The following is a 12,908-nucleotide window of genomic DNA, read 5'->3' on the forward strand; positions in this document are numbered from 1 at the left end:
AATTTTTTCATTTGGTTAATACAATGCAATTTCCATCAACTTCTCACATGATATTAGAGCACTCTGAGCTTTTCTAGATTCTTCTTAGTCTCATTCCAGATTTTCTTTCACGCTTGAATTTTCTCACAAGTTTGTAAGACCAGAAGTTAGCTCTCTCTGTGTATAAAGCCTTCTCTTTCTTGGTCTTGATTGGATTTTTCAAACCTCTTAATTAATATGTTTACCGACTAAACTTAGCTGACAAGTACAAAGATGAAAGACATATACCAAAGATTTATAGATTTTCTTAACTTATTGTTTTCTTTCTCAAATGAAAAATAAGCGATCATTATATTTACAATCAACAAATTGGATCGTTTGTATTATACTCAAAACCAGCAATTGGCTACCTAGTACGTACTACCTTGCCTGGGGAACCATATCCATCTCAAGGCCCAAAGGGTTCACTTCAAATGTGTCGTTGAATGATTTCGTCATTGGACCACAATCTTGTTCATGAGCCTTTTCTATCTCCAAGCACTCCTTCAATTCAATCACCACATGGCTCATGCTTGGCCTTTGGATGGAAATTAACGGCACACATGCTATTGCTGTCTCTACTGCCTTCCAAACCGAATTTGTGTCAAAATTTCCAGGCATTCTCGGATCAATGATATTTCTTATATCCCCTCTAGCAAGAAGGGGGCTAACCCAATCAACAATATTAGTGTTATCCTTGTTATGGCTTTTTATTATTGCTCTCTTGCCTGTGATCAGCTCCAAAAGTACAATTCCAAAGCTGTACACATCACTTCTCTCAGTTAACCTGTTGGAAGTGTAGTATCTGCATAGAAGACAACTCTAATACCATTAATCTAGATGCTAAATTTCAGTCAGTCAGAATGTGTTGAAGAAAACTTAAACCAAAAGCTGAATTGAATGGAAGTATACTGAATCACAAAGACTTACTCTGGATCAAGGTAACCCATCGTGCCAACAATAGCAGTGGATAAATGACTTTGACCTTCAGTGAAGAATTTTGAGAAACCAAAATCAGCTATCTTGGCCTGCAGTTTTTCATTCACTAAAATGTTGGCTGTCTTCACATCTCTGTGAATTATAGGTGGTTTGCAACCATGATGCAAGTACTCCAGGCCTACATGTATAAGTTTGGCACATCTTAGTTACAACATATGAACCAAACTAGAAGTTAACTTTATTAAGAGCAATTCTGCCAGCTGACCTTGTGCCGCATCAACTGCAATCTGAAGTCTCTCTTTCCAACTCAAAGCGTCTCTTGTTTTATCTGCAGCCATAACATAACAAACCAGAAGTCCGGTATTTTTAAGTTATTTTTTACAAACGGAATGTCGGTCAAGAAGTAAATCATTTAGTACCTGATAGATGCTCTTCTAAGTTCCCATACTCCATGTACTCATAGATGATCCCAAAATTTGTACCCTCATTGCAGTATCCAACAAAGGAAGTTAAGTTTCTATGATGAACCCGCATCAAGAGCTGAGCCTGCAATTCAAAATGACACTCAATCATAGATACATAAATACTTTAATTGATCATATTTTGGTAACAATTAAAGTTCTTGGGTGTAGAATAACATACCTCTGTGAGAAATTGGTTTGAGCCATCAGTTGATGATGGAGAGAGCATTTTGACTGCAACTTGCATGCCATCACTTAGGCATCCAAGGTATACCGTTCCAAATCCCCCTTTCCCAACAATTTTCTGAAAGTTGTTAGTTATACTTACAACCTCAGAGTATGTGAATTGTCGATTGTCTGACTTCAGTGGCCTGCCTCCTTGGTGAGTTCTTGGAAGTTGCTTTGCAGCTAATAAGATCATCATAATCTCCAATTATGTATGCTCAAGTAATTCAGGGGTTTTTGAAGAAAATTTCATTTTTATTATTCTAAATGTGATAGTATCTCAAAAATAATAATGAAAATGATTTCTATATTGATAGTGTCTATTATTGAGTGGTTTAGATTTCAATAAAGAAACTTTGTACCGCGTATACCTTGTTTTCTTTTGCAGCGCCAACAAACAACTAGCATAGTTAAGACAACTAGAGCTGAGACAGTGGCTGCAATTAACGGGACAACAAAATTCTTTTTCTCCTTTTTGCATGGAGCCATCAAACAAAGGTCTGGATTTCCATCCACACTATGAAATTATAAAAGATGGAAGTTAAATCTTTAACAAAATTAAATAAACAAAAGGGGTAATGAAAAAAATTGAATATTATACACATTACCAAATCACCAATCATATAAATTCATGATTCTTGGGTAAAAACAAACCTCAATGACAGAAAACCATTATTTGATCTTTCTAGGAGAGCGGAAGGAACTGAACCAAAGAGTTCGTTTCCTGACAAATTCCTGCAAAGAGTTGTTTGAGTTAGATGGTTTATTTCAAATTTTAAGTATGGGACATTAACATCAAGGGCAAAACCACTTACAGGGTTCTTAAGTTTGGCATTTGTGACAAAAATTCTGGTAGTGGTCCTGTTAAGCTATTGTTTGATAAATCCCTGAGAAATGTTGTTTGATTAAATATTTTGAACATTATGTTAAGAAATGCTTTATAAAACTTTATATCTGTGAATGATTGAGAAGTATTGATTCTCATGGAGTGACATTGGGTTGACAAAATAGTTTTCTAATTGTGTCAAAAATGCTCAAAGGCAAATGCCATTATTTGTGTAAAGATTGAAAGTTGCTATTGAATAATACTCACAGGTACTCTAATGATTTAAACCTAGCCATTGAAGGAGATATCTTTCCTGTCAATCCACTTGAGCCTAGATTCCTGCAATTAAATTTAAAAGGCTCAATTAGGCTAGTAATGTATATCATTAGATATCTAGATGACATATTAATTGGGTTTAACAGACACTCACAAGGAGATGATTATAGGGGGCTCGTAACCATTGTCTTTGCAATTCAGGCCATCCCATGCAGGTCGTGGCAGACATGGATCTCCTTGCCAGATTTTAGTTACCCCATTGCTCACTTTGATGTCCATGATGGCAATAACTAATATACACCAACATTATTCACAATTGAATCGATTTGTATTTCAACCCAATAAAAATATAAGAACAACAAAAAGAGGAGACATAGTAAAGCTGCATCTCAGTGGATCGACAACAAATTTTGTGTAAGAACAGCATACCATCTTCTTGGTCTGTTGGTGCTTGGAAGAAGTCTTTCACTATGTAAACTTCCATTGCATTGAGAATAGGAGGAAGGGTGGAATTTTCTGTCTTGTTAATAGAAAATTTGAGCTTAGGTCCCCTCACTGGCACGGTGCTATATATAGTAGTTGAATACAGGTAATTAGGAACAACACTGGCTTCCAGCCAGGGTTTACCATTTAGATTAATGTTGAATTCTCTGTATTCATTCTCTTGGAGTTTATCAAGTTCGGCAAAATGCAGGTATATGTAACACTGTAAAATGGGATCAACAATATCCACTTCAAAATCAAGGGAAACATTATTCATGGGTTTAACTGCCGTGGCCATGACAATTGATGGCAGTTTATATTGAAATTGAGTCGCGCTATCAATAGCAAAGGAGGTGTTGAACGGTATCGACTGAGGAGTGTTATAAGGAAACCACATTCGATCATAAACATCATCTTTGTACCTGAGGCATTTACAAATGTATCATGCACTAGTAAAGGATGTTAATGCAAAAGAACATATTATCCATAGATCCTTGCAAACAGAAACTTGGAATTCACCCCAAATTGGATGGACAGAACATAATGTGAATAAGATTCTTAATTAATCAAAACTACCAATTTCTAGTAATGGTACCAAATTAACTCATATTTTAAGCATTTATCCTGGCTTTATCACTATGATACTCCTATTATATCCCACCTATCCACCTCTCTTGCCTTGGTATATTTCTTACGTAACACTGTTCTATGAAAAATAGTACTTTTATTTAGAAAATTAGACTGTACTCGAATATTCTCATCAATGGCTGACCTATCGATAGGGGTAGCTTGAGACAAAAGAAAACTAATCTGAATAACCATAAGAAATAACTCACCGGATTATTCGACCAGCTGTTGAACCAACATCGAAACGACTGTACAGAGCCAAGGATTTATTAGATGAGATTTCATAAGTTGAATTATGGAAGTGCCTCAGCTCTAGTGCTGATATGAAAGGAGTTCCTGAGCCAGTATTCAAGAGGCAAACATTTATGTCATCCACCAAAGAAAAATGTATAATCTCCTTGATGACAATATGAGATTCATTCTCAAACTTTACTTTGTCCCAAAGATTAACTCCAATATATAGATCAAATTCTGGCAACTTGTCCTGCTCATCATAATTCCCATACATGAAGGTGGCTCTGATGAAGTAGTTAGTATCTTTGCCTTCATGAGGTCTAATGGTGTAGCAATTCCTGTTTCCCTGAGGAAAACTTCTAACATTCCATAGATATTTTTGAAGGGTTTCAAGATTGAACTTGGAAGATATGTTCTTATTCTCTCCAGAGTCAATGTATTTGTCTGAAATGTATTCTATCTCAGTTTTGTCATCAGTGTATCCGAAATCATCCAGAATCCCACAATCAATGCTTATGGAACCTATAAGCCAGCAAAAATTTTAGAATAACTTTCTGTGTGTGCGCGCATGCATGTGTATGTATATTAAGCAGATCAAATATATCAATTATGGCAAAGTTTGGAAATCAAAGTAGGTACAAGTATATAATTTGCTAGCTATAAAATTTTAAGTGCTATGATCAATTTTTTTGGTTTCAACAGAAATGCAAGCAGTGCTATTCAGTTAGAAGAAAGACACTAAAATAGGCAGACCCCATGTCTCAAAATCAAATATCTGGCTACTTCAATCAGTGGAAGAAGTGACTTACCTCCTGTGTCGTCTAGTTTCCTTCTACCATGTTTGTAATTACCAAACTCCCTCTCTGAAACCAAATTAGCTGAACTTACAGTAAATGCCCACAAGCCAAACACCGATGCAAAAGTTAACCACATCATTGAATCCAGAGACCATTTGTTTCCATATACCCCACCCATCTACCGTGGAGAAATAGAATGAGATATTGTGTTAGTGAAGATATATGGAAAAGATGTATCCAGTAAATCAATGAGTCTTTTGCACTGGTTGTTGAGCAGCTAAAGAAGAACATGGAAGAGGCTATAAATCAATTGCTCCTGCTTCAAGCTTTGAAATTTACACTTTATCCATCGTACGTTGCCTTGCTTTGAATCTTCCAAATTGTTGAACTCATTCAAGCCAATATTGTTGTTCAATGAAATTTGTCATTCACACGTGAAAATGAAAATGGTCACCTTAAAACAGCGTGATATCATGGTTTTGCAATAATTCAGAGCTGGCTCCTTACTTGTCTTTGCCTTGTGTTTTTTTGAAATGGGCTCACATACTTTCTTAATGTTTACATTAACGATTGTCTTATGTTTGATTTACTTTTTTTTTTTAATGTAGATCACTCTTTCATGATTTATTTGCCGGTCAAGTTTGTTTGGACGTTTGTCTCATGGAGTGATGGACCCGGTATCCCCCTCTAGATATCTTTCTCTTTCTTTTTCCTTTTTTTTTTTGGGCAATTTTTTTTTTTTTTTTCTGTTTTTTGATAAATTCAATAGTTCTAATGACTAATGAGATGGAGAGATTTTTGATATGTAAATGTTCCCTCTAGAAACATAAAAGATGTAAATTGACATACAAAATTTCTTAACTTTTGCTTAAATTTTTTTTTTTTTTTTTGGTAGTCTTCTGTTGGTTATTGGTCCACTTAAATTAAGCTCTCCTTCATTCACTTATCTCTTTGTTTAATATTTATTTTATTAATCATATTTTCTATGGAAAAAGAAATATAGACAGAATTTGAATAAAAATAATAATCAACAATTAATTTTATATCATAAAAGACAAAAGGAATAGATTAAAAAAATTATATAAGAGATTGAGTATTATTTAAGTGATATTTATGTTAATTTGTATATTTATGCTGTACGGTTAACATATATACATTTTATATTTATGTTAAATTTGTATCAAAATTAAAATTTTGCCTCATTAGACACTTAGGCTCCGTTTGGGAGGAGGGAATGGAATAGAATGGAATGGAATAAAAGGAATATTTTTAGAATATTCTTCCCTCCTTTTGTTTGGGAGTTTTAACGGGGGGAATGGAATGTCCATTCCCTTGTTTGAGAGTTTAAGTGGGAGGAAATGGAATGGTCAGGAGGGAATGCTCATTCCTCCATTTTCCCTCAAAACCTCAAATTTTTGTTCCTCTCAAAATTGGGAGGAATGGGAGGGAATGAATTTAGGTTTAATGAAATTTTTGTTAAAATCCCTAAAATACCCCTTTAATATCAGCCTTTTTTTTCTCATTCAGCCGTAAGAAAAATAAAGCTATAATTCTTGCACAATATTGTCCTTCCTCTACAAAGTGAAGTTGCTGCTGCTGGTTTTTTTTTTTTTTTTTTTTTTTGTCTGCTGCAATTTTCAGATATTGCTCAAACCAAGTATGTCTATCTTTTTCTTTTTCTTTTCGATTGTTTGCTAGTCTTTTTTTTTTTTTTTTTTTTTTATAACTTTTATGAACTGTTTGCTAGTGATTCATGAGAGTGATATATAGTGTTTTTGTACACCTAAAAACCAAAACAAACTACATTCTGTACAACTAAAAACCTTGAAAGTGAAAAGAAACGAAAAAACCTTGAAAGTGAAAAGAAACGAAAACTGCTGTTACCTGTACAGCTAAAAAAAAATTGTATTTAGAAATTTAAAAGTGAGAATTGTTGGAAAACTGCTGTAGAACTACTGTGAATTTGAAACTGAGAACCGCTAGAGAAATCAAATTTGCTTTTTACTCTGTTTCCTCTTTGATTCTTCTGTTATTTACGAAGCAAGTGGTGTGTTACGTACACTTGCAGTTTAAGTCAACCATCCAATTAGTTAATAGCTCCAAGGCTTCACCACATGTCTGGTTAAGAGGAAATGTCTACAAAAGCTAGTGTACAAGTTTAGACAAAAGACAGGTGTGTGGTTAAGAAAAAAACTAGAGTAAAAAAAAAATTAAATGAGAAGAAACTAGAAAGTAATGCACTGTTGCAAAAAATCATACACTGAGTTAGCATAGAAATTTATTTTTTTACTATTAATGTTGAACATGAAAATGATTCAGCCTAGGACCGAGTAACATGACTCTGCCCAAATTCAAATCAAGGCATTTCATTGAATATATTCTTAGCCAAAAATAATTCAAACAAATTTATCGCCCACTACTTATTCATGAAATCACAACAGAATTCTTGCAATGCAAATAACAAAACCAATATCAGACCAAGATAGTTCCCTTTTCTATCCATCAATCTATGTTATAATTTATCAACGTCAATTCCCTTTCTGTCTAAACAAAATATATACATAATATATTTTATGCATTTGTTTACAACTTATTAAGATGTTAAAGCTAGTGTACAAGGACAGGTGTGTGGTTAAGAAAAAAACAAGAGTAAAAAAAATTTAAAATGAGAAGAAAATAAAATGAAAAGTATTTTAATTAAAATAATAGTAGTTTAGAACTTTAATAAGTTGGAGTAGATTATTTTTAATATAAATTTTTTTATGCCTGAGGCCTACATATTTTTTATGGAAAATCCAACATATAAAGAGATGTTCTATGGTTGCCCAGATCATGAGCGCAAATGTGTCTTATTGACACTGATGTCTAGGCCTAAAAATTAAAAAAGTGTGGGATTTTTTGGCCAACTTAGTTTTGGAATGGATTATGTTATTTTGTCTTGTTTTGGCATGACTCATTACCGGAGTTTTTTTTTTAAAAGATATTTGTTTGCATTGTTAGACAATATTTATTTTGTTGATAATAAATATGTGATGCGTGAATTGCTTTACAACATAGAAATATACATAACTTGTTTTTTAGCAACAATAATTTTTTTTTCCTTAATGAAATTGGGAGATGGAGATGTATTAAATTATCAAATCCATTGTAAAGCATACCAGCCAAAAAAGATCCAATCTAAAACTAGCAGCCCCTAAAAAAAATTTGCAAATTGAAATAAAGAAATTGTACTATTGTTAATTTTTCATGTCATTATCTTCATCTGTTAAATTATTGATTAGCGTGATACAATCTATTCACCTTGACAAAACAATATTGTAATTCAATAATCTAACACAGACTCAATTGTGGCTAACTAGTTTCACATCATCCACTAAATACTAAGCATTTCAAAGCAATTATAAGTTCTCATTGATTATTTTTTATATTCTTTAAAATGAAGGGTATAATAGTAATGTTATTATAAAATTATTCAATTCCATTCCTTCCAATGTCACTCCCAAACGGTGTTACTTACTTTCCATTCCATTTCATTCCTTTATTTTATAACATCCAAACAAGATTTTTAAATCACATTTCATTCCATTCCTTTCCCTACTAAATCCATTCCATTCTATTCCATTTCATTCCATTCCTTTAATGATCATTCCATTCCATTCCTTTATAAACTCCCAAACGGACCCTTTAACAATCAGGTTACTCACAAAGATGAACAAGGGAATCATCTTAAAGATGTGCTTAAATGTGATGATCAAAATGAAACTTTTAAAATATAATTTAGTTTGGCAAAAAAGAAATGTTTAGTGTGCATTTGTCAACAAATTTTTTACCATTAATTTTATTAATTTATTTATTTACGTATAACTTTAAAAAATAAAAAATAAATAAACTCACCTTTTTCAAATATAAATACAACTATAAAAACTACACTCGCTCATTTGCATCCTCCCAACAGCTTATTGACAGTTACGGGCCTTATTAGTTATTACGGCCTTATCACTATAATGATCTAGATCGGCAAGCCAGTCGGGACTTAAATGGTTTGCCAATGAAATTGACCCACAACAGCCTAGCTTCAATACAATACCTTGTAGGCCCAATTGACAAGTAAAAACGAGCTGAAACTATTTAATTGTTCCGTGGCCTACGCAATAAAATTTAAATGTGAGGTCCTTGAAAAGTTGAAATCAAGTTGCAAGTTGCAACCATGAACGAGACCTTTCTTTTTTTCTTTTTTTTTTTTTTTTTTTTAGAGATGCTACTTCTACAATATTTTTACAATAAATCACAGTTGGTTAGTTGTTATTAGTTCAAATTTAAAACTAACACTAAGATTACTTTTTTGTCTCAACAATAACAACCAGTAACAACCTGTCATTTAGGATTTGTTGTAAAAATGTTATAGATATATATATATTATTATTATTATTATTTTTTTTTTTTTTTTTGGAGTTGCAACCATGAGACGAAGACCTAGGCAATAACATGCAAATTAAGTCTACATGCATCAACCAACCAAGCTAGCAACACGTAAAGCTTTCAATGTAAAAATTATATTTTTTGGGTTGATTTGGAGTTCGTACTAAGAAGGCTTTCAGCACTTTTAAAGTTTTTTTGATCCAATCGAAATTAATGAAACTTTAAAGGAACAAAATAGAAGTTTACCAAAACCAAATAGTTTGGACATAGGTACTGTGGAGATTCTGAGGGAGACTCAGAGCTAATAGTGAATACATCTCTATTGTGACCTCTTACATAACTTCATTGAAACTTTTGAAATTTCAAAATTTTAAAGGAACAACATATATGTTTACCTATAAAAAGAAAAAGAAAAAAAGTTTGGGCATTATTGATTAGATTAAATATTATCACCAAAAATTTTGAAAAAGGAAAAGCCAAGAAATTCATTGAATGATCCAAATCATTATTGTCTGTAAGTTTTTTCTTGCATAGGCATTGATGTATTTAAAAATAATAACACGAACACAGATATATATATATATATATATATATAACATTTATATTTAAGTTTAATACTAGGTATATTTGGTTTTTATTTATTTTTTTCCAATTCTTGTGAAATCTTGTAAAGATATTGTTTGAGATAATCTGCAAATAGTTCATTCCTAGTTGCATCTTTTTTGCAAGTTATAAAAATAAAAAAGGTTAATTTGGAGAAACTCTGATGAGTAATGACAAAGGCATGTACCTCAAACGTGTAATTCATAGAGATAATGCTACCTTCTACTCCCTCCATCCTAATTTATTTGTCCTGTTTCTAAAATCAAAATTTTTAAGAGAACATTATTTATTACTTTGTCTACGGAATAAAATATATAAGTTTCCAAAACTACCCTTAATAATTTAAATTATAGAAAAAGAATAGTATTGACTTTTAAATAAAGTAAAGGGTACGGTAGAAATTTTATTTATTAATTTTATGAAAAGAAGACTTTATTTTGGGACATTCCAAAATTGAATAGAAGACCAACAAATTGGGACAAATGGAGTAATTAATATAACAAAAATTAGAAAAGTTAAACCTAAAAATGGAAGTCTGAGTGTGAACTAGTTTGCCAACATTCAAGAGAAGAAGTTATGCCCCAATTAAAAATGTACAATCTCCTTATTGACAATAGGAGATTCGCTGTCAAACTTTATGGTGTCCCAAAGATTAATTCGAACGTATGGATCAAATCCTGGCAAATGGTCCTGCTCATCATAATTCTCATACATGAAGGAATTCCTCTGATGATGTAGGTAGTATCTTTGCCTAGCTTCCAGAGGTCTTATGGTTTAGCAACTCCTTTTTCCCTGAAGAAAACTTTTCATATTCCATTGATATTTTGAAGGGTTTCAAGAATGAACTTGGAAGATATGTTCTTATTTTCTCTGGAGTCAGTGAAATTTCTGTCTGTGAAGTGTAATGAATGTAGCTGAAATCGTCCAGGTTGCCACAATCAATACTTATGGAGCCTCTACAAGCTAGCAAAAATTTTAGAATATCTTTTTGTGTGCGTGGGCGCATGCGTGTGTATGTTATCAGATCAAATATGTCAACTATGGGAAAGTTTTCCTTTGCTAATAGCCAAATACTATGGCAAAGTTTGGACTTCAAAGTAGGTACAAGTATACAATCTGTCAGCTATGAAATTTTTGTTTGCTATGAACAGAAAGGCACGCAATGCTTTTCTGTTAAAGAAAGAGACACTAGCATAGGTAGACCCCATATATCTGAAAATCAAATATTTGGCTACTTCAATCAGTAGAAGAAGGAACTTAACAGTTACCACCTATCGCCTATGTCATCTATTTAATTTCCTTCTAGCATGTTTGTGAATTGTAAATAGCAAATTCCCACTCTAAATTTAAATCAGCCGATCTTCCAGTATATTGCCCATAAGGCAAACACCAATGCAAAAGTTAACCACATCACGGAATCCAAAGCCTATCGGTTTCCACGGACATACCAAACCCATCTACTGTGGAGAACTAAAATGTAACATATCTAAGCAGAAAACATTAGAAGATATGGATTAGACATATTCAGTAAATAAGTCTCTGGCAGTTGGCACTAGTTTTTGGCCATTTAAAGCAGAACATTTAACAATTGAAGGCTAATTATTCCGGCTACTTGAGTTCCTAGCTTTCTCCCTTTCATTGACTCAAGTCTCCAACCCCACCTTCTCTACTCCTCTAATTCTTCCCAGCTTTCTCTCTTCCTCCTTTAATTACACACCATAAACCCTCAAACATAACAACTGTATCTTCAACTCTTGAGGCTTTTATCATGGAGCAACTTCTTTCTAGCATTATAGTACTTCTCAATTGAAAAATCATATTAAGTTTACATAGAGGGGCAGAAAACTGTCTTTTCAACTCAAAAGTATTAAAAAAGAATAGAGGAGAGAGAAAAAATATTTCCAGTACTACACACTATTCTATATTACACATGAACCTACTATTTTTTTCTCCTACATTCACAGTCTGTCATGTAAAACAATTGTGACAAAGTGTGTATAAAAATATGTCATACTATCATTGCAGAGAAAAATGGACGAGAAAAGTGCTTGCAGCTATGGCAACAACTACATACCAAAAAGTCAACTTGAAGAATGAAATTGAGTCGATAGAATTACAAAAATTTTAGACCACGAACCCACAACTTTTGCCACTATTATCCACATGTCTATGGATATTTGTAGCGGATATTTGTAGCAAAAGTTGTGGTTTATGGTCCTAAAATTACTCTTGAGAGCAAGGCCATTAGATGAGTTACAACTACTCACATAGTTAAAGAGATGGCTCCATAGGTCCAAAGTTCTAAACCATGAGGGGGACAAAAGAAAAAAAAATCTAGAACCAAATAATTAGGGTTGTAAATGAGCAGAGCTTGTCGAGTATTTAATGTTCAAACTTAGGTCGACAACAAGTGTAAATTGTTTAAACTTGGCTTGAACTTAAACCAAGTCTACAAACTATGTTTGAGCTTGTCAAAAAGTCCAAAAGCTTGAGCTTAACTTGACTTGGCTTGATTTATTACTCGAGTTAAACTCGAGCTCAATATCAAGCTCAAACTCAAGCTTTTAAGCTCGAGATCTAATACAAGTACATTATCAAGTCCATATTAAGCATATTATCATCCCCATTTGGTTTGGACATGTGGTTCCAACTCCAAATTAATTAAAAGTTTAGTAAGATTTGAGTTTATTTTTCAAAATCATATTAAATTTATTACCAAGCTTATAAACCAACCTAAACTCATCTTGTTTTTTTTTTTATCAAGCCCTATTGTTCACAAGTTTGTTTGTTAACCATATTTTTGCTTGGGCTTAGCTTATTTATTAAACAAGCTTAAAATTAAAACTCAAACTTAACTCATTCATAAACAAATGAAAATGAAAAAAAAAATTATTGAGACAAGTCCGAACTATTTATGAACATCTTGATTCATTTACAGCTAAGCCCCTAACCACAATATTATATGCCATAATTTTCCTACAATTTTGGTCCCAAAATTAT

The 12,908-nt window shown here is 32.7% G+C and overlaps 1 protein-coding gene across 1 annotated transcript; it reads right to left on the reverse strand.

Moving 5' to 3' along the window:
- Positions 1 to 253: 253 nt before the first annotated feature.
- LOC126725279 (putative leucine-rich repeat receptor-like serine/threonine-protein kinase At2g19230) lies at positions 254 to 5,409 on the reverse strand. Its single transcript, XM_050429839.1, has 13 exons — positions 4,899 to 5,409; positions 4,065 to 4,611; positions 3,175 to 3,650; positions 2,900 to 3,035; positions 2,737 to 2,808; positions 2,459 to 2,530; positions 2,298 to 2,378; positions 2,015 to 2,160; positions 1,600 to 1,826; positions 1,377 to 1,503; positions 1,223 to 1,285; positions 949 to 1,135; positions 254 to 823 (listed from the first exon to the last, which is right to left on the reverse strand). The coding sequence occupies exons 1-13, from the start codon at positions 5,062 to 5,064 to the stop codon at positions 400 to 402; spliced, it is 2,724 nt and encodes a 907-aa protein (XP_050285796.1). The 5' UTR covers positions 5,065 to 5,409; the 3' UTR covers positions 254 to 399.
- Between the last annotated feature and the right edge of the window lie 7,499 nt (positions 5,410 to 12,908).

This window comes from Quercus robur, chromosome 5 (assembly GCF_932294415.1).
Source record: "Quercus robur chromosome 5, dhQueRobu3.1, whole genome shotgun sequence".
Classification (NCBI taxonomy): Eukaryota; Viridiplantae; Streptophyta; class Magnoliopsida; order Fagales; family Fagaceae; genus Quercus; species Quercus robur.